Genomic DNA, 23799 nt, shown 5'->3' on the forward strand with positions numbered 1-23799 from the left:
ATTAGGCCGTTGTGCCACAGACGATCGAAAGCCTTCTCGATGTCCAGGAACACCACGCCAGTTGCTTTGTTCATGTTGTATCCATGTGTGATGTATTCAACAACACGGAGGAGTTGTTGTGTTGTTGAGTGGTGATTCCTGAAGCCGAATTGCTCCGGTCTCAGGGTGTCGTTCGTTATGCAGTGCCTAGTGAGTAGTTTTAGTATTACCTTCTCAACGATCTTACTGAGTGCGCTCAGCAGACTGATGGGTCGGTAATTTTGTGGGAGGGAGTGGTCTTTCCCCGGCTTCCTGAACATCAGGACCTTGGCCGTCTTCCAAAAGGCGGGGAAGTGTTGGTGTTTTAGTATGGCATTCGTGATATGTGTGAGGTATTCTACAGCTTTATCCGTGAACTCCTGGAGAACACGGTTTTGAATGCCATCATGGCCAGGGGCTTTCCTAGCAGCGGTATGCATTATAGCCCAGGAGACTTCGGCTGTGCTAGCATGTCGAATGTCATCGCGCGATGGTTGGGCTAAAATGCGTGTAACCTCCTGGTCAGTAGCAAGTGTGAACACTGGATCTGATGGTACCAGGTTCGGAGTGAATGACGCTGCGAGTGTGCGGGCCATCAGTTCTGCTTTCTCCTCCGCTGAGTATGCAGATCCGTCTGGCCCTTGTAGCGTTGGAGTGTACATTTTCTCTCTGGTGAAGTGTCGGGCTAGTTGCCACACGCCAGGACGTGAGGTGTCCAGCCCTTCGAGTTTGTTGTCCCACTGTTGTGTTCTGTGTGTTTGGATTTTGTTGTGTATGATACCCTGTAGCCTGTTAATGTGCCGTTTGAAGTACTGTCGCCTGTTACGCTGCCATTGTCTCCTCAGGCGATTCCTCATCGAGATGAGGCCCAGGATTTCCTGGGGCAGCGCAGCACTGTGTTGTTGTGGCGTGCGTTCCGGTATGGTGCCCGCCACTGCGTCCTGGACGGCGTTAGTGAGGGTTTCTACTGCCTCGTCGATTTGCGCTGTTTCGTTAATTTCGTGTATGGGTGGGATGTGGCTATCGAGCGTTTCCTTGAACAAGGTCCAATTCGCACGCCTATAGTCCAGCATCTTGCGTTGTTCCATGTGCTGCAGTGTTTCCTCTATGTATAGTATTACAGGTTGGTGATTTGAGGGCAGATCGTTTACAACGGTAACGTTGAGTGTCGATGTAATGCCCTTGATGAGGGCCATGTCTAACACATCTGGCCTGTGTCCCCTCTGATAGGGAATGTGCGTCGGTTCAGTCGGCGCTAGTGTGATGTAGTTTCTGCCTAGTGAATGTTCGTACAGTTTTTTGCCGTTGGGATTTCGTATGCGTGAGTTCCATTCTGGGTGTTTAGCGTTCAGATCTCCAGCGACTATTACTCGCGGTGATATGTTGAGTAGCGTGCTGATATCGCGTGTTGAAATGTTTTCAGGAGTGTTGTATACGGATATCAGTGTAGTGTAGGCTCCATTGAACTTGACCCTGACGGCCGTGGCCTCGATTTTTTCCAGTTCAGGGAGCTCTATGTTTGTGTGCTCAATGTCTTTGTGTATGACGATTGCCCGGTCGGTCGGTACGATAGACGCAGTAGCCAGGAAAGTTTAATTGTTTATGCGGTTTGAGCTTAGTCTCGCTCAATAGTGTCACAAGGATTCCCTTGCGCTCTAAGAACGCGGCAAATTCTGCCCTTTTGTTGTAGATCGAGTCTGCATTCCAGAACAGGATCTGTGATAGTGTGCGTGGGTTTGCGTTACGGGGCGGGTGTGGAATGTTATCCATGTAGGGGAGTGAAAAGTGTCGAGATGGCAGTGCGTATGATAGCCCAGTACTGGCCGGGTTCGGCGCTCATGAGCTGTGTAATGAGTGTAGTGACGACCGTCAGCACCTTGGCAAGGATATGAGTGGTCGTGTGTTGAGGAAATAATGTTTCCATTATTCTCCCAGGTGATGTGTTGGTGTTGGATGTGGCAGCCTGTGATGCTGTTGCAGAGTTAGCGGCCGCTTGTGCGGGTAGTGGTATGTTGTTAGGGGCGGCGTTTGTATCTATGTTTTGTGACAGAAGTTGAGGCGCCTGTGTTACTTCTGTGGTGAGGGGGATAGTAGTGTGGGTTACAGTCTCTATGTCTTGTTGACTGTTTTCCTGTGTGTTACTGGTCTGTTGTTGCTGGGTGGTTTGTTGTGGCGTCTTGGAGTTCCCTGCCCTGTGCCCTCGTGTACGTCTGTTCTTCCTCTGGGCTTGGGGTTCTGGGGGTTTTTGTGTTGGTGCGTTTCCCTGTGTGGCGTGCGTTTCTCCGCAGCACGTGATTTCAGGGAGTGGGGTCGTGTTGTTTGGAGGCAGAGGTGTTGGCACCGGTGCTTCCTGGTTTACAGGTGTTGTCTGTGGCTGCTGTGTGGTTGTGGCAGCGGTTGTTTCTTGTGTGGGTGTAGGGCGCTGAAGTTCCGCAGCCTGTGCCGTCCCGCCAGGGCGAACAACCTTGGCAAACGTGACGCCGTTCCTAACTGGGTGCGGCGCCGACCTTGGACGTGGGATGTCGTTGAGTGCCCTATGTTTTTCTAGTTTACGCTTCAGCGCTTGTTTGTATGCGCTGCACGTCCTGTAATTGGCCGCGTGCGGCCCATTGCAGTTGGCACAGCGTCGCTGATGTGGTTGTGTCTGTGTACATGTGTTGGATTTGTGATTGCCAGCACATCCGCGGCAACGAGGTGCCAGGCCGCAACGGACGGCCGAGTGGCCGAATCGCTGGCAATTGTTGCATTGTTGGGGGGCCATGGGTGGTTCGTAGAGTTCTACACGTACGTCCATCCATCTGCATAAAGCTTTTTATCTGCAGGATGTCGGGGGAATCAGCCGTGTTGGCCAACTCAACCATGTAGTGAGGTAGTGGTGCGTGTGTTCGGAACCCTGTCATGCGGGATGCACTTTTGCAGTCGAATCCCAGATAACAGAGCGCCTCCCGTACTGTATCGTTAGGGGTACTGGGATCCACTCCCTTAATCACGTACTGCTGGGTTTTCTCGTCCAGTGTTCTGTACGTATAGTGTTCGATATTCTGACCTTTGAGGAAGGTCAGAAGATCTTTGTACTCATTGTCTGTGGCAACGTACAGTGAGGCCCTATCCCCAGAGTACTTTGCGTGTAGTGTGCAGTTAGGGTGCCTCCTCGCGAATGTGGTATTAAGGGCACTGAGGTTCCCATAGTTTTGTATAACGACTGGGGGAAAACCAGTCTTGTGTTGTGTGGGCACAGCTGCGGCTTTGTGTGCTTGGTTGTTGTTCGCCGTAGTCGTGTTTGTGTCTTGTCTCGTGTTAGTGTTGCTAGCCTGAGGTGTGCTAGTCGGTGTAGGCAACAGCGCCTTTCGGTTGACTAGCGAGTTTGGTTGCTCGCGTGTTTGTGTCGTGTTTTGGTGTTAGCGTTTTGGACCCCTCACCTGCCAGGCCCCTGTGTAGTGGTTATTTGGGTCCGCATCCGCCGCCACGGCTTCGGTCTCTTTGAGGCTGCGGCGTCGGAGGGACGATGGTACATGATTGCCCAGTAGCAGGCGAGTGTAGCATAATGTTCAGTGTGGCTGTTTTCGTGGGAGATACGTCCGCACCGAAGAGTTCGCTGATCAGCCGGCGCTTCTCGAGCTGCTTTTGCGCTTTCGCGCCAAGCTGCCGAACGTCACCAGCTGGCCCCTTGTCCACGGTAGCGGGCGGGACGCGAGTGTCGACGGGTGCAGTCGACCCTCGCGCCTCTTGCGTTGCAGCCATGCTGCGGGTAACGGCAGGGGAGGTACAAGCGGCGTCCGCCATCTTGCGTTCAGGATTTTTATTAGAGAGGGGGGACGACAATTTTGCTTTTCACGAGCGCGAAAAGTAAAAGGTGTGTTGTTCCCTACTGAAGTGGGAGTTCCCTGCGACCTAGCATGCGCAAAGCGCGGCACCTAAAGGAGGTGCGGGAGAAGAAAAGGCCTGCAGCACGCGGGTGTGATCCGGTTAAGGAGCCCTGGTACTGCCTCAGAGTCCCTAATAGAACGTGATAATCACGCTGGGGGCGTTGGGTAACCGTAGGCTACCGTGAGCTATGAGCAGAAGCTCTTACGCGGCGGACCGCGGTGAGTTGCGCGGCTCTGTGTCGAAGGGGAGCAGGCTCAACCCTCCGGCACTCGGCCGGTTTGCCGCTGGGCGGCTACGCGGAGAGCGGCGGATGCGCGCTCCCCGGGCGCAGCCGGGCGACTGGCGGTGGGGCGCTGGTAGCAGCCGGCTGACGCGCGGCCGGCTGGAGGGGGTAGCGGGCGAGCTACGGCTGCTGGCGGTCGGCGGCTCTGCTGCGCTGCGAGGTCCTCCCCGCTCGGCGTCCAGGCGACGACTCGTCTGCGTTACTGAAGAGCCGAGTCGAATTAGCTGGGTTTCCCCCATGTTTTAGAAGAACCAGTGCGTTTTGCACTCTGTCTTCTCCTCTTTATCTTTTGTGTTTCGGAGCTTTGACTTATTTGGTAATTATTTTGGGGTCTCCTTTCCTAATGAGTGATGTAGGTAAGATATTTTTGTGAGGGGCTTAGATGGTGGTGTTTGTAAGGAGGTTGAAATTTGTTAGATCTAGATCCTAAAGATTCGATCGATGGTTGTTTTTGGGGTTTTAATTTGGGGGTGGATATCCCTGCCAAGGGTGTTGATGAGGTGGTATCGTGATGTGCGTGCAGCCTCATAAAAGTTGATTGATTTTTGTTGGATGATATGATAGATGGTGGGTTGTCCTAACATGTTTCGGATTTCTTCATTGCTGGTATAGCGGTTTGCTTCAGCTATGATGCGAAATGCTTTGTTTTGTAACGTTTCAATTTTTGTTAAATTTGTGTCAGCGGCCATACTCCATGCCTCCGATCCGTATAGTATAACTGGTAGGATGATTGTCTTCCATGTCTTGATTTTCGTTGCTGTCGTGAGACCCCTTCCTTTTAGCAGGGGGTACAGCTGAAAGAGGCGTGCAGCGCCCTTGTTGCACGCCTCATTTATATGCTGTTTGAATGTCAGGTGTTTATCCAATTTTAGGCCTAGGTACTGGACTGTCTCTCTCCACCGTAGATTTTGGTTGTTTACTGTTAAGTTCCTAAGTGGCTGTTTGCGTTTGGTTGTGAATATTATTGCCTGGCACTTGTCAGGGTTTATCTTCGTTTTCCAGACATTGCACCATTTGATCATATCTTCTAAGTGTCGTTGCAGGCTGGCCACTATGTAATTTAAATTTCTGCCGCTGTGATATAGCGCTGTGTCATCTGCATACAGCGCTATATTTCCTCTTGGTGCTTTAGGTACGTCGTTAGTATATAAGAGGTATAGGAGGGGACCAAGCACAGAACCCTGTGGTACCCCTGCTTCTATTGTTTTCGGTGCGCTTTCAGCGCCTTCTATTGCTGAGTAAAACTTCCTGTTTGTGAGGAAGGATCTAATAATTTTTACTATGTGGGTTGGGATGTTTACTTGGAACATTTTGTAGAGCAGGCCGCCCGCCATGCCAAACTCGATCAAACGCCTTTTCAATATCTAGAAATATTGCAGCTGTGCTATGTCCTTGGGATTTCTCTGTACAGATGTGCTCTATCAGGCGAATGCCCTGATGTATGGTGCTATGGCCAGCACGAAAACCGAATTGCTCAGGGCAGAGGATGTTGTTTGTTTGGAGGTAGTGCAACAATGGGATCTGTATTAAGATTTCTAGGATTTTAGAGAGGTGGTTTAACAGGGAGATTGGCCGGTAGTTTTGTGGGAATAGATGGTTTTTATTGGGTTTAGGGATTGAGATGATTTTTGCAACCTTCCAGGCTGAAGGGAAATAGTTTATTTTTAGGCAGTTGTTTAGTATGGCTGTGAGATGTGATATAGCGGGTTCAGGAAGGTTTTTGAGGAAGGGAGGTTTGATACTGTCAGGACCAGGGGCTTTGGAGTTGCCGATTCGCCTGATAAGAGCGCCAACTGCACGTTCGCTGACTGGGGTGAAGAAGGTGTCTTGTCTCTGTCGAAGTTTTCTGTTGAGGTAGCGGCGGACCCTTCTTTCGTTCCTCTCTACTTCCTCTTCGTCTTCATCCGCGATGTTTTCTCTGAATTGGCGCTCGAGCGTGTTTGACATGGCGTCTGCCTTTTCCTCTGGCGAGTACACGATACCATTTTCTCCATGTAGAGGATTGATGGCCTTCCGGGGTTGCCTTCTGGCTCTAATTTTGCTCCAGAGGTGGTCCGGGTTGTGTTTGCCTCCTGCAGGCTTCTTTCCCAGCGGGAATTTCTGAGCATTTGCAGTCTCTGCCGTATTTCTCTGGCCATCCTTTCCATGTTTCTTCTGTCTTGAGGATCTCGGAATCGTTGCCAGAGCTTTCGGATTCTCTTCTTGTCCGCAATGAGCTGGGCCAGGTCAGGTGGTAAATCGCCGCCTCCTTGCTCATGTGTGATCTTTATCGTTGCGATTTTGCTACATGAGGACACTATATGGGTGAATTCCTGAATAGCTTGGTCGATGTCCTTTTTGCGGGGCATCTCTGGAGCAATGTCAGGTATGTGTTGGGCGATGAGCGTTTTGTAGCGCTCCCAGTTGGTATGGTATGTAACTCTCCTTCTCGCCTCCGGACCATCCCGATCGTCCTCGAATCTAAGGATAACTGGGTTATGATCCGAGTCAAGAGCATTCACTACTTCAGTTGTTATGGCCAGAGAGATGTTCTTGTGTAGGTAGACGTCCAGTATATCTGGCCGGCATCTGGAGTCGTAGTGGAAGTGAGTGGGCTCTTCTGGAGCGACTATTTCAATGTCTGGATCATTGTCCAGGTATCTTAAGAGTGTTCTACCACTAGTGTTCGTGGTGCGTCAACCCCAGGCTCTGTGCTTTGAGTTTTGGTCCCCCCCCTATAATGACTCTGTGGTTTCCGTTTAATAAGGCGTCTAGATCTATGGTAGGGATGTTATGGTGAGGTGGATTGTATGCAGCGATGAGATGGGTGACGTGGCCTTCTATGAGGAGTTCGATTCCGGTTGCTTCTACGACTTGGAGCTGAGGCAGAGTTATTCTCTGATGGCATATCCTCTGTTTTACAAGAATTGCTGTCCCACCACCTGGGCGGTTTGGCCGGTCTGTTCTGTGTGTGACGTAGTTACGGATCTGGAAATTTTGGTTTGGGGTCAGATGGGTTTCATTAATGAGAGCTATGTCCACTCCATGTTCCTCCAAGAAGAGTTCCACCTCGTGTCGTTGTTGGTATATGTCATTGGCATTCCAAATGGTGATTTGTGGGTGTTTGCTTCTATCCTCCACTGCAGAAGATTGGCAAGATGGTGGTGAAAAGCAGGGTGAATTTTGTCATCATGTCTGGGGCGGCCATGATCTGTGCGAAGGTGTCTTTTAGTTTGCCAAATATGACTCTGAGGTTTGTTTGGGTTAGTGACTTGAGGAAGTCCCATAATTGTTCCAGCATTTGCTTTGGTTCAGCATCTTGTGTCTGCTCACAGGTTTGTGGGGTGGATTGAGTTTCTTGTTCTGGGGTGGAGTTTGCTGTGCTCCCGTTTTCGTCTGTTTGCTCGGTCGGTTGCTCAGGTGTGGTGGTATTCGCCTGAAGAGTGGTTGTTTCCGTCGTTTCAGCCGTGTTACTGGTTGGGAGAGCAGCTTCTTCTTTTGCCTGATGTTGGGTGGATTTTCTTTGCTCTTGATTTGGGTTTGGGGGTTGTATTGTGGCTTTCGTCTGCTTAGTGCAGGTTTGCAGGGGTAGGGGTGGGGGAAGAACTGATGACGATGATGTGCTTTGAGCTATTGGTGGGGGGGCCATTTTCACATTTGCTTTCGCTTGCTGCTTCACGACTTCTGGTCTTGATTGTGGGCGCGATTGTGGGTGGGGTCTGATAGTGGGTGTGCAGATTGAGGTGGTAGCCTTTACTATTTGCGCCATCGTTTTAACTCCTTGGGGTGAAGTTTCATGAGCTTCGGTTTGTGTCCCTGGCGGGTTTTCCTCTACTCTGGGTGGCAGAGGGCGGTATGTCTCATCTGCTAGGCTTGGAGGCATAGGTGAGGTTTGGGGTCTGTTGTTGCTTATCCCCTGGTGAGCTATGGTTGGTGGTCTTTGCTGTCTTGAGGGGGGGACTTGGTGTCCCCTTGCAGTAGCTGCTGTACGTTGGGCTCGCACTTCGGCGATTTTGAGTCTAACTGGACATCCTCTGAATGAAGCTGGATGGTTTCCAGAGCAGTTTGCACAGACTAGTGGGTCACTAGGCTTCCTGGTGCAGGCGCTGGAGAGATGGGGACCGGCGCATTTTACACATCTTGGTGTTACATCACATTGTTTTGCGCCATGGCCAAACTTCTGGCAGAGATAACATTGGGTAGGGCCACTTGGTTTCCGAAATCTTTCGACTGAAACTGTCATGTGCAGTAGTATGTCGAGTTTAAAGATTTTCTGTGCATCTGCAGTGTTTGGCAGGTTTATTTGAAAATTTGCCATTTTATTTCGGGGTTGTGGGATGACGTCGCCCGTTTCTGTGGTGATGCTGACTGGTTTTGCCATCTGGTATACCTCCTTGACTGGGAAGCCTTTGGCAATAAGTGCTTCTTTAACTTCTTCTGTAGTCCAGTGGGGTGTGAGGCGTTTGATGACTACTTTTAGTGTGCCTCTCGGGTCATCGCTGTAAGTGAAAAATTCAAACTTTCGTTTTCGGAATTCTTGTTTTAGATAGAGAAAGTCTTCTGCGTTGGTCACCTGGTAGACTATATGGTCCCCTTTGTACGTTGTGCTAAGAGCACCAGTTAGTTTGCTCTGAATTTGTCCTATCAGGGTGGTGTACCCTTTAGTTTCATATACCGTTATTGGTGGAACTCTTCTTCCTACTGAAGAGCCCAGGTGCAGTCGCGGTATTTATACCGATTCTCGCGCACGTGTTGACATGCGCGGCATAGCCGAGTTGTACGTGCTGCCCTCGGTGGTGAAAGTAAAAGATCATCTAGTCGTTGAGTATCGAGTGACGCTGTCTATTCCGCTGTGAATGTATAATTTTAATAACAGGATTCCAAGTTTTATCCAGTTCAAAGCCGTTGTCACGATTTATAAGATTATCGGCAAGACGTATTTCCACTGATCCCAAAATCCAGAAACCGGAGCAAAAATTTTTTTGTTCCATTGTATTCCATTGAATGTCCCAATGAAATACAGTGCTCTGCTACTGCCGATTTTGACGGTTGCCGCAGACGGGTGTATCTTTCATGTTCTGTACATCGTTCATGGACAGTTCTTGTCGTCTGGCCAATATATGCAGAGCCACATTCACAGGGAATTTTGTAGGCGCCTTCTTTCTTCAGTTGTAAATCGTCTTTAACGGATCCAACCAGGGCCCGGTTCTTTGCTGGTGGACGGAAGATAACCTTGATTTTATTCTTCATCAGTAATCGGCCTATTTTCGACGACACATTCCCGGCGTATGGAAGAAACGCAGTTGATTTAAAGTCGTCATCAGCGTCCTCAGTGCGCTGCTTCTTGTTATGACAGTTGCGCATGGCCTTTCTTATTTGGCGTGAAGTGTAGCCATTCTCTTTAAAAACCTTCTCCAAGTGTTCTAATTCTGCGTGGAGGTTTTCATCGTCCGATATTACATGCGCTCGATGTATTAAGGTACTGAGAACACCGGCTGTTTGTGCTGGGTGGTGGCAGCTTGACGCCTGGAGATACAGATCTGTGCGAGTCGGTTTCCTGTACACAGAATGTCCTAATGACCCATCATTTTTACGGCATACTAGCACGTCTAGAAATGGTAAAGTGCCATCTTTTTCAATCTCCATCGTGAATTTGATGTTCTCATGTAAAGAGTTTAAATGATGAAGGAATTTCTCCAGTTCCTGTCTGCCATGAGGCCATACAACAAAAGTATCATCTACGTACCGCCAGAAGACCGTAGGCTTTAAGACAGCAGACTCAAGTGCTTTCTCCTCAAAGTCCTCCATAAAGAGATTAGCTACCACAGGGGACAAAGGGCTCCTCATGGCGACGCCGTCTGTTTGTTCAAAGAATTCGTCATTGAATAGAAAGTACGTTGAGGAGAGTATATGTTCAAACAAGGCCGTCATTTCTGCACTGAATAAGTTACCAATAAGGTGTAACGATTCCATTAAAGGCACTTTGGTAAATAGTGAGACCACATCAAAGCTGACTAATAAATCCGAACTGCTAAGCTTAACTTCCTTCAAGCGACTGACAAAATCCTCGGAATTACGTATATGGTGGCAACACTTACCCACATACGGCTTTAGTAGTGAGGCCAGATATTTTGCTGTAGAATAGGTGGCAGCACCAATATTACTCACTATTAATCGTAGTGGGGCACCATCCTTGTGTATCTTGGGAAGACCGTAGAGTCTTGGTGGTACTGCATTGTGTGGTCTCAATCTCTTGATAATTTGTTCAGGTAGAGAACAGTCGTTCAAAAGGGTAGCAGTTTTCCTTGATATTCGGCTTGTTGGGTCCTTTTCAATTCTGCGGTACGTGGAATCATTTAGCTGACAATATATCTTCTCGTTGTAGGCTTCCCTTGTCAGAAGAACTGTGGCATTACCCTTATCCGCAGGCAGTACGACTGTGCTAGTATCTTCTCTGAGGCTGCGGAGAGCAGCTCTTTCAGCTGGCGAGATGTTACTCCGTTGTGGCGCACATTTCAACAATGTTCGGCAAGATTCACGTCGAATTTCGTCTGCATTATCCGCAGGGAGACGTCTAATAGCTTCCTCAATGGAACTGATGAAATCCGTTAAAGGCAGTGAAACAGGAGGGAGTAGGGGCGAAGTTTAAACCTTTCGCAAGCACTGACATCGTCGCATCGTCAAACGATTTCTCCGTAAGGTTCACCACGGATCGTCCAGAGATAGCTTCTTGCTGCTTTCGTGTTACGAGTTGGCTAAACTTCGCACTTTGCCTGTTCGTACTGTTCCTGTGAGCCCAGTCTGCCTTGGCCCAAGATACACCGTCAATCCAGTCCCAGCTAAGGGAAGAACATTTTGCTGCAATCTTCAGATGTAAATAATATAAATTCCTGGCAACAGTGTCTAACTCACGACGCGTATAACGGATTCGTTCTCTTAATAAAGCCAGACTCGCCTTGCGTTTTATATTGTTGGCGGCCACACTATTAATAAAATGAACAACTCTGGCGAAAGTTGGAATCAAGTTATTGTTTCTACATTTCAGTAAAAAATTTAGTGAACACAGCAACCTGGCTCTTTTCTCGCGTAATTTATCCAGTACGTGGATATCCTGAACCATCTCCTCCCGGTAAAGGTATTTGATGTGACTTCTGAAATTTTCCGGGCGTATGTCTGCTCAGATCGTCTGACTTCAATTTACCCTCAATATGCTGGCAAAAATACATGCTTAAATCTGGAAAGTTGCTACTCATAATATATTGTTACATTTCATCCTGGATTTTTCATTGTTTAAATCTGGGGGTACACACAAAACATCATCCGAAATTATGCTAAATGCATTCTCTGAAAATTATTTAAAGTACTTAGTTCATGAGCACAGAAATGATTTCTGGTGTTCCACAAAGTAATGTTATAGGCCCTTTGCTGTTCCTTATCTACATAAACAATTTAGAAGACAGTCTGAGCAGTCATCTTAGGTTGTTTGCAGATGACGCTGTTGTTTATTGATTAATAAAGATATCAGAAGATCAAAACAAATTGCAAAACAATTTAAAATAGGTATCTATATGGTGCATAAATTGGCAGTTGGACCCTAAATAATGAAAAGTGTGAGGTGGCTCAGATGATTGCTAAAAGGAATCCGTTAAACTTCGGTTGCACAATAAATCAATCAAATCTAAAGGACAGAAATTCAACTAAATACCTAGGAACTACAATTAAGAACAACTTAAATAGTAAGGAACACACAGAAAAAATTTTGTGTGGAAGGCTAACCAAAGACTGCGTTTTATTGGCTGGACACTTGGAAAATGTAACAGATCCACTAAGGAGACTGTCTACACTACACTTGTCCATCCTCTGCTGGGGGTGTGGGATCCTTACCAGATGCGATTGATGGGGTACATTGAAAAAGTTCAAAGAAGGGCAGTATGTTTTGTATTATCGTGAAATAGAGGATAAAGGATTTGGGATGGACATCATTAAAACAAAGGCTTTTTTGCTGCGGAGGAATCTTCTCGTGAAATTTCAATCACCGACTTCTCCTCCAAATGCAAAAATATTTTGTTGACACCAACCTACAGAGCAAGAAATGATCATCATAATAAAATAAGGGAAATGATACTCTCACAGAAATATATTGGTATTTGTTTTTTCCATGTGCTGTATGAGACTGGAATAATAGAGAATTATTGTGAAGGTGGTTCGATGAACCCTCTGCCAGGTGCTTAAATGTGATTTGCAGAGTATCCATGTAGATGTAGATGTACATGAATATGGAACACTACATACAACTGTAGATGGTCCACATCACAGCTCATCTAGTTTTCTAGTGGATTGTACCCCAGTACGAAGCTGACGCCTTCACGTGTGTGTGATGTACCGTGACACGTCGATCGGGTGTCTTGTAGCCGTAGCTGTTGCTGTTGCCAGAGTTAACCACCTTGCCACCGAAGTTCGACTTGTGGAGCTTTGCCGTCAGTAACTGTGGTCAGACTTGTAGATGTTGAAACCATTTGCAGACTCTTCCATTTAGAAGACTTATTATATCTTGTATTATGTGCTGAGCCAGTACTCACACAGCAACCATTTTTCATGTTGAATGGTAGCTCTCCTCTCTTCTTTCCTTTGTTTATTTTACTGTTACCTAGTGAATTGGTTGTTATCACGCTGTTAAATCTTTCACACTTATTGTGATAACACATTGCAGGTACTTTGCTTCCTGTTATCCCTATTGACTGTTGTTGTCCTTAGCAGTGTTGTGTTTGCAGTGAAATTCTTTGTATTACCAACCTTGTCTCGGCATTTTTTTTCTTTCATTCTGCGGTTGCTGTATAGAATGTAACTGCTGGTATTAGCTGCTGGAGAGTGCTTAACCAAGATGCCAATTTCGTTACTGTGATCTGTCAGTCGTATATTCATAATTACCGTTACCTTTCAGTCTCCTGTTTCTGTCCTCATGTCACTCCTTAAAATTGCAGTCCTGCTGTGCAGTGCACAGTGCCACTGGAAGCAGTAGTGAACTACTTCGCCAACTGCAGGAGCATCACCGTCAGCAGGAGAGCACTGTGGCGATGGAAGATTATCGGCTACCCCCTACCTACAAAGTCACATAACCACTTCTTTACAAAGTCCTTCTGTGTTTAACAGCCCCCATAACACTTTCAACATATAAATTAAGCATGCACATTTAAGCTTAAGAAAAAGTGTGCACAGTATGCAGTGATTCCTCTACCATTGCTACCATAAATTAATGTTTCTACATAACCACCTTTCATCTGCACAGTAGAAACAATGTGGGACTTGTTGCTACCTTGACTAGGTGTATACCACCACAGTGTGAGAGCTTGAGACAAACTACTTGCTGTGAATACTTGTAGTCTGTTGAGTTATTAGATGAGCTGTGTCTACTAGAGTTAAGTTTAGATCCTTGATTAGTATGCTTGTGTTGTCAGCAAGCATTGTAGTTTTGAAACTGCACTTTGAAGTCATTGGAACATCATTTATTTAGGTTGGGAACAAGAATAGGCCCACTACTGACCCCTGTGGCACTCTACATGTTATTTTCTCCCATTCTGACCAATGGGCAGATAAGTTTACCTTCAGAAGGTGCTACTCCCAGTATAACTAACAGAAATAGGTAAAGTTAGTTATTTTTAAATTAATTTGCTGTCTGTGAATTCTTTGACATCAGCTATATTAGGTATAGATCTACTAACCAATAGTGATGTGTGAAAATTTGTGCCGGATCACAACTCAGACCCAGATTTTCTGCTTATCGCAAGTGGTCGTCACAACCACTTTGGCTGCACGATCCACGGATTAACCCAAACTTCCACATGTCACGCTGTCAACATCCTTGCATTGTAGTCCACTAAATTCACCTTCTAATGCTCCCATCCCCACTTGGTTTCCCACAACAGGGAGAATGAAACAAGTGTTCCTGTCACTATTGTGTAGTAGCTCTGTACCTAATACAGCTGATGTCAAGGAATTCTCTGTGAGTGAATTAATTTTGAAGTATTTCATACAGCTGTACTTCGCTAATAACGTCTCTTCTTTCAGACATGCATTTTGAGGTAGTTGGGCCTCAGACTGCAGTATCACAATATCATTCTGCAGGGGGGAACAAGGAATTTGTTAGGAGAGATTGAGTGGGGGTAGGAGATCTATCTGAGTTTCTTCTGGGTGAGAATGGAAGGAGAACTAAAGTTCAAAATGACTACTGGAGACATTAATATAAATACATTATGGTTACAAGAAAATATAAACAGAAACAATAAATGTGAAATAAGATGCAATTTTAAAATACAATGTAAGAAGAAATAGATGTGGTATAAGGGGACTATAGATGTTGGATGAAAGGAGTGTGGTGAAGGGAAAATTTCCATATCCACAGTTCTGGACAACTAATGCTGTGTGAGAGGTTCCCAGTGGCACTCAGGTGTCTGGAGTTCAGTGTCTGAGCACTAAACGTCCAAAGGCTGACAGTTTTTACTGTGTCCATTCTCATCCATATATGAGAAACTGTGCAGTGATTTTAGGTTAGTTTTTCCTCAGTTGTACTGTTTTGTAATTGCAGGTTTTGAGCAGATAAAGCAAATTCTTTGATTTCTGGACCCTTTTCTTCACATCTTCAGATAGTATGCTTCAGGACATGAGAATTGGTGGCATCTTCTCAAAGTTTTTTGTGGAGCCTGCAAGTGTTCCACTTAAAGAACACAGTTCAGGATGAGCCACAATGAAACACATCTGTGTCAGCTTAAGTCTAATTATGTGCTAGATTTTGTTAAGGTAATTAAATTACATTTCACCAGATTTGGTTTGTATAATGGTGTACCAGCAAAAAAGAGCAATATTTAAAGTTATGTATTTGGATTTCATTTAATAAAGCAACCTCATCTGTTTCAAAGTCCTCTTCTTGTCCAAAAAGTGATAATGTCGTCGTAACAGTTTTGATAGTTGCCTTCAGTGATGACTGATATCTCTTCCCTTGCTATTTTTCTCAGTTGCTCCTGTCATCAAATCTGTATCCTTTAGTGCTCAGAAACAAGAAGATATCACACGAATCTTGCTTAGGGGAGCAAAATGGCTGCATCAAGGGAGGGCTACATAAGCAGATACATCACTGTGGCAGAATAACCAATCTCCCAGCTACTAGGTATTGGAAATAAGCTCTCAATACTTGCTTTAAACTCTCCAGCAGGTCCTTTGATGTCATCACCGAACTTTTGATCTATGTACACTCGGAGACTCGACTGGTGAGTCTCCACCACTGCCCATTTAACTAAAAACTCATCATTACAGTCTTTTGGTACAAACAGTGACTGACCGATCAGGAGTGCATATTGTCCTGTATGTATGTATGTATGCCCATTTAACTGAAAACTTGAGAGAGAGAGAGAGAGAGAGAGAGAGAGAGAGAGAGAGAGAGAGAGAGAGAGAGAGAGAGAGAGAGGGAGAGAGAGAGAGTGCATGTGTATTTTAGAGAGTAGTCTCTCTTCAGAGAATGTCTGACAGTAAAGTTGATGCACACACATTGCTGGCATATTACTGGGTCTTTGACAACAGTACAAGAGAATAGAACATGTGGATGAAATGTATTATCTAAATGATGATTAATTATTAAAGTAAATTTACAGCAGACTTCCAAAAAAGTTACAGGAATCAATGATACACTACACAACTTGCTATTAGCTTGTGAACACAGGTAAATTACGTAACTTGCCATTAGCTCAAAACAGAACTCGTCATGACAAAAACAATATAGAAATAGTGTGATTTTTGGTTGCAAGGATACAACAGTGACATTGCTCTGTGCCTAGCTTTTGTATGAAAGAGTTCATATGTGTTGTCACTGTGGAGGTAGAATAAACAAGAATACGAACACTTTGTTTGCATAGGATGATGTCTATACTTTTTTGTCTGAAGTGTGGACTATGGCATCAAACTTATTCCAGACACTACATTTGCAGTTTTTAATTGTGCACATTGCATTACTTAGTTTTCATCTTGCGCTCTCGACAGTCTCACAAAAATCTCCACTAGAGGCTATCAGATCCTGACAGACATTTTGCCCTGTCAGTGTTCAGTGCACTTCAGCAAGAGAGAATGAGTCGATTAGTAAGTGACCATGGCGCCCTGTTCTCAGACTCGTCGTATCTGGTACAGTGGGAAGGAAGTAAGTCTGCATTGCACTGACATAGTGTGTTAATTTAATTCCTTATATGTGCATCCCTCAGTATTAGGCCCTAGACTCGTACTCACTCTCCTTCTAATCTCTACCAGCTACCACAACTTGTGTCTTTTTTTATGCATGCTGTTCTGCAATCTTTTCAGAATCTGAGAATAGAAATTTTACGGGGAGTATGACCTGTCGAAAGGATCTACGATAGTACTATCCTTTTTGCATAAAAAAAAGTTAACACAGTCATGATGTCTACTTCATTTGATGAATTTCAGTGTCAAAACTGTAGCCCCTTTGTCACTGTTACAATATTGAAAAATAATCAGCATTGAGGACTAGTTTGTGAATTTTCTTGAAATTGTTATCTGATTGGTGGTTTACAAATCCCCAGATGATGTTTACTATTTATCTACATGTTTTTAAACGAAGAAATGATTTGTAGATTGTTTCCAACATCACAACAGTATCTGTGGCACATTTGTTCACCAGAAAACAAAATTTCTCAGCCTCACTTTGTTCAGTTTTCATTATATTTTTGAAATAACAAATAAATGATTACAGTCTATTTTAGTATTTGATGTTCCTCAGATATGCAAATATCCAGTTCACATTTATTTGAACCAGTGCACAACTTTTGTTATTGACTTATATGCTTATATTGTGTCAACACTTATCGTTCATTTCAACATCATAAATGAGTACCATTTTATTTTTCTTCTTTTTGTTTTGTTTATTATAAATTACTATAACGCCATTGGTTGTTGTTGTTGTTGTTGTTGTCTTCAGTCCAGAGACTGGTTTGGTGCAGATCTCCATGCTATTCTATCCTGTGCGAGCTTCTTCACCTCCAAGTACCTACTACATCCTTCTGAATCTGCTTAGTGTATTCATTTCTTCTTCTCCCTCCACGATTTTTACCCTCCACCCTGCTCTCCAATACTAAATTGGTGATCCCTTGATGCCTCGGTACATGTCCTACCAACCGATCCCTTCTTCTAGTCAAGTTGTGCCACAAATTCCTCTTCTCCCCAATTCTATTCAGTACCTCTCTACCCATCTAATCTTCAGCATTCCTTTGTAACACCACATTTCGAAAGCTTCTATTCTCTTCTTGTCTAAACTTTGATTATGGATTTGTTATCTCCTGATACAATGTATTTGTCACAGTGAGCACAAGCCACTGTACATCATTCCTGGTGCCCACTGAAGTTTATTGTCCAGTGAAGTTTTATTTGTCTACTTCACACTCTTGGCTCTTTAAGCCCTTGCGCTTCGTCAGTGCTATGCGCAAGACAGACTGTATACCATTTCTAATGTTCTCCCCTCACTTAATATTTGAGTGTACGTAATCACATTTTATTGATCTGAGTTGTCTTACTCTTCTTCGGTTTTTATGGTTTGCATAATTATTATCTGAGATGTCTCAATTCATTTGTATAGTAATGTTTTCAGCTACTGTGTATTAATGACAATACCTTTTAACAGGTAGATGAAGTCCATATACTGCCATTGATGAATGTGCTGTTCTCCTACATGTGCTGTGCCATGACACACATAAACCATGCCATTCAGGAAGACTCTCTGCTGCTTCTGGATGCAGTTTTGGACTCATATCCGAAACTTATGGCTCACCACATACACACAGTTCTTCCCAAATTTTTCGATATGATTTCAAGACTTCGTTCAGATTCGAAGCCGGGACGGATGCTTACAGTGAATCTCGGGAGCCGTCTGACGAGCGTCAGGTGGAGAATACAGGTGATGTATTACACGAAGAGAATAATAAAAAAAATGCATATATTTAATGATAAGAATATTACTTTGAGGCATACAGAGGTGAGCAACATGAGGTACTCGCTCTGATGTTTATAGGAGAGCTTTGGTTAGTGCCCGTGGTGCAGGTTTGCCCTCCATTGTTCACCAGGTACTCTTCTCGTCTGCAGTGTCATATGTAGCCCTCTACACACTTGCACGTAGCATCTACACAAACACTGCAAACCTAATGCATTTTGTGCACATGTCTGGATTTGGGCAGTGATTGTCTGTCTGATTATCCATCATTACTACTTGAACTTCTGTATGTCTCAGTAGGTGGCAGTCCATCATTTCTGTTGTTTTTGTTAGCAGTTTTGAACTCGGAAATATGGTGGTGTTGTCCAGGATGGAAACAGCAAAAGGAAATAAAAATTACAGTTTAAAAAAAGATAGAAACTAGAACTTATGTGCTGAGAAAAATGTAAGCAAGTGCTACATTTTGCAAATGGGATTTCACTTAATAGCCTTGGAAGCATTTATTAAATGACTGCATGCCACTTTAATTTTGGTTTTTGTCTGCACTATTGCACAGTTATGGCTTGATAATTTTCAAGTGCGCTTTTAACATTATTTTACGAAAATAAATTTACATCTTCAGTACGGTATTTATTGTTAATGTTAATGTTAAAAGCAGAGAGTAAACAGAACATAGCTAACATTATATATGGTAGATGCTTATGTATATTTGTTGGATGTTAAGTGGTCACAATTCTTTAACGACACATATTGCCATACGTGTTTGTTGTCTCTGTCAGTATGAAGCACGCTACTCATCCAAGTACTTCTGAGAGCAAACATCATATTCATCATTAAAACATTGCTACTACTGCTAAAATATTAAAACAGTCTGATAAACGGATGTATGAAACTTTATGGGTAGAAGATGTACTTATCATCAATGCTATATTTCTCAAATGGCATTTAGCTTAGTAACCTGGGAAAAGTTCTTTAAATGACTCTATGGCACTTCAAATTTCAGTTTATTTATGCACTATTAAAGCTCCACCATCTTGAGACAGTAGCCATGTGTGTGAGTTGTGTTTTTATTAGTGTGTGTGTGTGTGTGTGTGTGTGTGTGTGTGTGTGTGTGTGTGTGTGTGTTTTCTACTGCAGATGCAGTACTTTGTCCGAAAGCTGTAATGTTTTAGCAGCGTTTTTGATTGTGCTAACTTCTCTATGAGGTGAGTAGGAATCTGTCCCTTCTGTGTTGTTTTCGCCTGGATTTTACATTGCGATTTATCATCAATAATTGTAACATATTCCTCTTAAAGCTTAGCCATGTTAAAAATTAGGTATGTACAAAACTTGTTTGGAAATCACTCAAAATTTTACACTGGCCAAACGGGAAGAACTTTCAGCATTATTTTGAAGGATGCACCACAATTTGTCCCTGTCTACCTTTGAAGCACATCTGAAGGAGTTAAAACAGAAAGCTCTTGGCATCAGTGACTTAATGGAGGTTCTGCACAAGACATAAAAAGCGCTATATGGAATGTATACAAAGAAGTGGAAATGTGTAACTGTCTCGAAGGCCGATACAATAGTATTTTAAAAGAACAGAACTACTTAGGAAATGAGAAATTGCTCAACAATTTTTTACCAGTTCTATGATGAAGCTTTGCACTGTCTCAAAGCTCGCCCTACAATTACAGTGACTCGAGACAGACACAGACATGAAACAGGTGATTATATCAAGACACTTCTTTCCTAAGATATTATGGTTTTAATATGTACATGTAATATCTTACAATATGTTTTATTATGTTTTTGTAATTTGTAGACTACACTCTGCTATAGTTGCAACATCATTAAATTTACTGTACCATTCCTCCTCCTGTGTGCATACTACTCGATAAAAATTGGATACATACGATACATATATAACATCTTTGTAAATATTTGGTGTACCTTTTGCATAAGGTCCGAACATGACTGCCACCGAACGTGTTTGCACGAACTGCCATTCGTTTGAAACCGTATCTCAAGTACAATTTCGTTGTATCATCATTCTGTTTGAGTAATGCAGTACTGTGTCATTGGTGCCGAAATATGTTTGTTGTCACAGAGTTGTGATGCTCCAACAACCAACAAATGTATGCTGATGAGCTAGAACTTTATACGGGCACATCAGCCGACCTTGGGAACGTGGTACAGCAGCAATCCTGTGTGGCAGGGGTTGAGCAGGTCCCTTGTGCATTTTCAGAGTTATGTACTGCAGCACCAGATGCATACGCACAGGTCACACAGTTCTCGTAAACTGTGGGCCAGTGGTTTCTGGATGCAAACCTGGTGCCTGGTAACGTCACAGAGGTGTGTTTCGTCGGGGCTCAGGTAGGGCTGATGGGACAGCCGAGGCATCCACTCCAGTTCACTGTCATGCTCCTCGATCCACTGTAGGGTTAATCCATATGAAGTGGTCCAGCGATGCTTGACCATTTTTAAATATATTAATTTTTTATATGTGAAATATACAATATTGTCTATAACACATACTACCCTAAATTCAAAAGTAACCAGTGAAAGTGACCTCCAAAGTTTGGTATCCAAATTTTTAAAAATCCAATTTTTAGGCCCAAAAATAACAAACAAGGGGTGAGTATGAGTGTGTGTGTTTTTTTTCCTATAGTTAAATATCATACACTACTAGCCTCATATAGAGCCAGAACACATAAAATGTTTCCTTCATTTCTAATGAATTTTTGAAATTTGAAAATTTTCATTTTTTGTGAAGTTTGGTGTTAGTTATCTCAGGTGGGACTAAATATAAAAATATGATTGTTGCACAGTTTGTACACCAATATGATAGCAACGTACCGTAAAAATTTCAATGTTGATATCTGACTGTGAACAAAGACATGAATTTTTGAAAATGAGGAAATAATTCACATTACACTACAGCTGATCTTATGGCTGTTTGCTATTTAAATGGTTTATTGTTTCATTGTAATAAAATTGAATTGTAACACATATTTAATTAACATTATCACCCAATACTCATATAGTTTATTTATTTTTAATAATGCAATATTAAACAATAGGAGCTTTCGCGTTTGTTCTATGGTAATAAAAATGCCCTACGTTTAGGTGTATCGTCAGTAAAGAAGTACATTATTGGTGGGTGTGGCATTGTTGTAGTCAGTCTGTTTCTGAAACCTCTGTTAGAGTGGATGTACATACATCATGGAGAGTGTAGAATGTGTAATGTGCTTTGTTCTGTGTGTAATTTGTAAATAATTGTGAGAGATTTACAGGTATGCAATAACATGGCTGAACAGTGCTCTGTTAGACAGATAGCAAGTGAAATGTGTCACAAAACAGTTTACTGTTGTTTCAAAAAACTTAAAAAATGTCAATGACTTTGATGAAGTTAGACAAACTTTTTTAAAATTCTGAATAAGTTCTTCTCTAACATTTGTGTGTGTATCATGAGAAGAAATATATTCTGAAGTACAACCACATTTTTGGAAGAAAGTGCTGTGATCCACTTAATGTTCATTATAAGCCTATTACTAAAGGTGTGAGGGAAATTAAATTTGAACATTTGTCCTTGTTATGTGAGAGTGAAATAGCTTCCCATGTGAAACATAAAGTGATTCCTGGGAATCCTCTGTGCCCAAATTGCTACTCAAAGATGTTTGTTGTGAATCCAGAACCAGAATCATGTTAATGACATTTATATTCCTAATGAGGAAGCTGTTAGCATATTGGATTTTGCTTGTCCTAACTTAGACATATCTCCTGCTTCGAAAGGAATAAAATTAAGTAGACCAAAAAGAAAAGCAGCTATTGAAAATAAGGTGCAACAAATTTCAGACAAAATTAGAAAAGACTTGGAATCATGCTTTAATAATACAGATACCAACATTATTTCTAAAGAAGAAGAAAACATACCCTCAGCATCATCTGACACTGAATATTTGAGCTTAATAGAGAAATTAAAAATTAAATGTTCAGTGACACCTAAAGCGGAAAATGTTAAAATTTTAAGATTGCTCCCTGACTCACTGCCAAGAGAAAACATAGTTCATGAATTCAACGTTTCTCATCGTTTGGTTAAACTAATCCGAAAATTAGTGAAAGAACAAGCATTTTTCCAGTTTTAGGAGAGAAGAAAGGAGTAGGTATAAGTGAAGAAACTATTTAAAAAATCCAGCTGTTTTTTGAAGATGATGAAAACAGTTGAATGTACCCAGGTTGCAAAGATAGCAAAAACTGGTGATTACAAGTGTGAACGTCAGCGATCTTAACTACAAAGAGTTACTAGATTTAATGGTCTGTGATACTAACAGTTATGACTGCATGATGAGTTTGTGTAATAAATACCCTGGTAAGGAAACCGTTATTGAATTGTTTCACGAATATGATGAGGAAATGCCAGATACCATTACCTTCAAGCAGTGGGTCACAACTGACAGGGCAGAAATGATAACAGTGGTTAAATCTCAGGAAGAGTGCTTGTAATCTTTAATTGATAACTTACAAAAACTCAAAAGTGTCCACTATATTACTAAAATCCAAAGTAAGTTTTCAAAGGACAAAAAAAGCACAATTTTACATTTGTGATTCAGGATGTAATACAAGGGCACCACTGGGTCAATGACCAGGCAACAGTGCATTCATTTACTCTCTACTGTAAAAATGAGAAAGATGAAGTTTGAAGTTCTTCAGTTTGCATTCTAAGCAACTGCTTGGAGCACAAGACTTTGGTTGTACATGTGTTTCAAAAGTATGTAATAAATTACATAAAAGAGAGTTTTCCCAAGGTTGAGAAGCCGATATACTTTTCAGATGGAAGTGGTAGTCAGTATAAGAACAAAAAGAATTTTTCAAATCTGTGCAACCACAAAGTAGGGTTGGAGGCTGAATGTCACTTTCTTGCATCTTGCCATGGTAAAAATGCATGTGATGAAGTAAGTAAAGCCAGCCTACAAATAGCAACCACAGACCAAATTCGCACAATACAGGACATGTATGTCTTTTGCAAGGATAATATTAAAGGCATTCCTATTTTTTGATCAAGAAAGAAGAATGGTTCTGCAAATGAAAACAACATTTCATACCAGATTTGAAAACTGTATAGCAATAAAAGGAACAAGGCATTTCCACAAATTCCTTGGCATTGCAGAGAACTTAGTTCAGTGCAATGTAACATCAGAAACTGAAATTTTTGAGGATCATTGTGTCGATAAGATTTCATTTCTGTCCTTAACGTTGAATGACATAGTGGTATGTGTGTATGATGGACAGCGGTGGCTTGCAGAGGTTGAAAGCAGCGGTGGCTTGCAGAGGTTGAAAGAATAAGTTTGGAAAACAATGATGTTTTGTGCATTGTTACCACCATGATGGCCCAAGAACATCGTTCAAGAAATCTACTAGTGACAAAGTTTGGATACCAATGAAAAATGTTTCAAAGAAACTTTCAGTGCTTGAACTTCCACAGCAACTGGGAGGTCTTATTCTATATCACAGAAGCTGTCTGAAGAAATAAGTGTTCTTAACATTCACCTCCAGGTTTAGGAACAGTTACATCTCGAAGGATAGTATAACTCTTTGATGGGCAGGTAAATACCTCTAAAATTTACTCTAGTGGGGCAAGAAAAATTATTTGCAAATTTCAAATTTCTTTTACTTGTAACACATTTGTTTTATT

The 23799-nt window shown here is 42.9% G+C and overlaps 1 protein-coding gene across 3 annotated transcripts in view; it reads left to right on the forward strand.

Moving 5' to 3' along the window:
* Window positions 1-23799, forward strand: part of LOC126279124 (testis-expressed protein 10 homolog) — a 202738-nt gene that overhangs the window by 71129 nt on the left and 107810 nt on the right. For all 3 annotated transcript variants that reach the window (XM_049979607.1, XM_049979606.1, XM_049979605.1), the window contains exon 4: window positions 17820-18092. In XM_049979607.1, coding sequence (XP_049835564.1) covers window positions 17820-18092 — 273 coding nt within the window. The remainder of the gene's footprint in view (window positions 1-17819; window positions 18093-23799) is intronic.

Source organism: Schistocerca gregaria, chromosome 6, assembly GCF_023897955.1.
Source record: "Schistocerca gregaria isolate iqSchGreg1 chromosome 6, iqSchGreg1.2, whole genome shotgun sequence".
Classification (NCBI taxonomy): domain Eukaryota; kingdom Metazoa; phylum Arthropoda; class Insecta; order Orthoptera; family Acrididae; genus Schistocerca; species Schistocerca gregaria.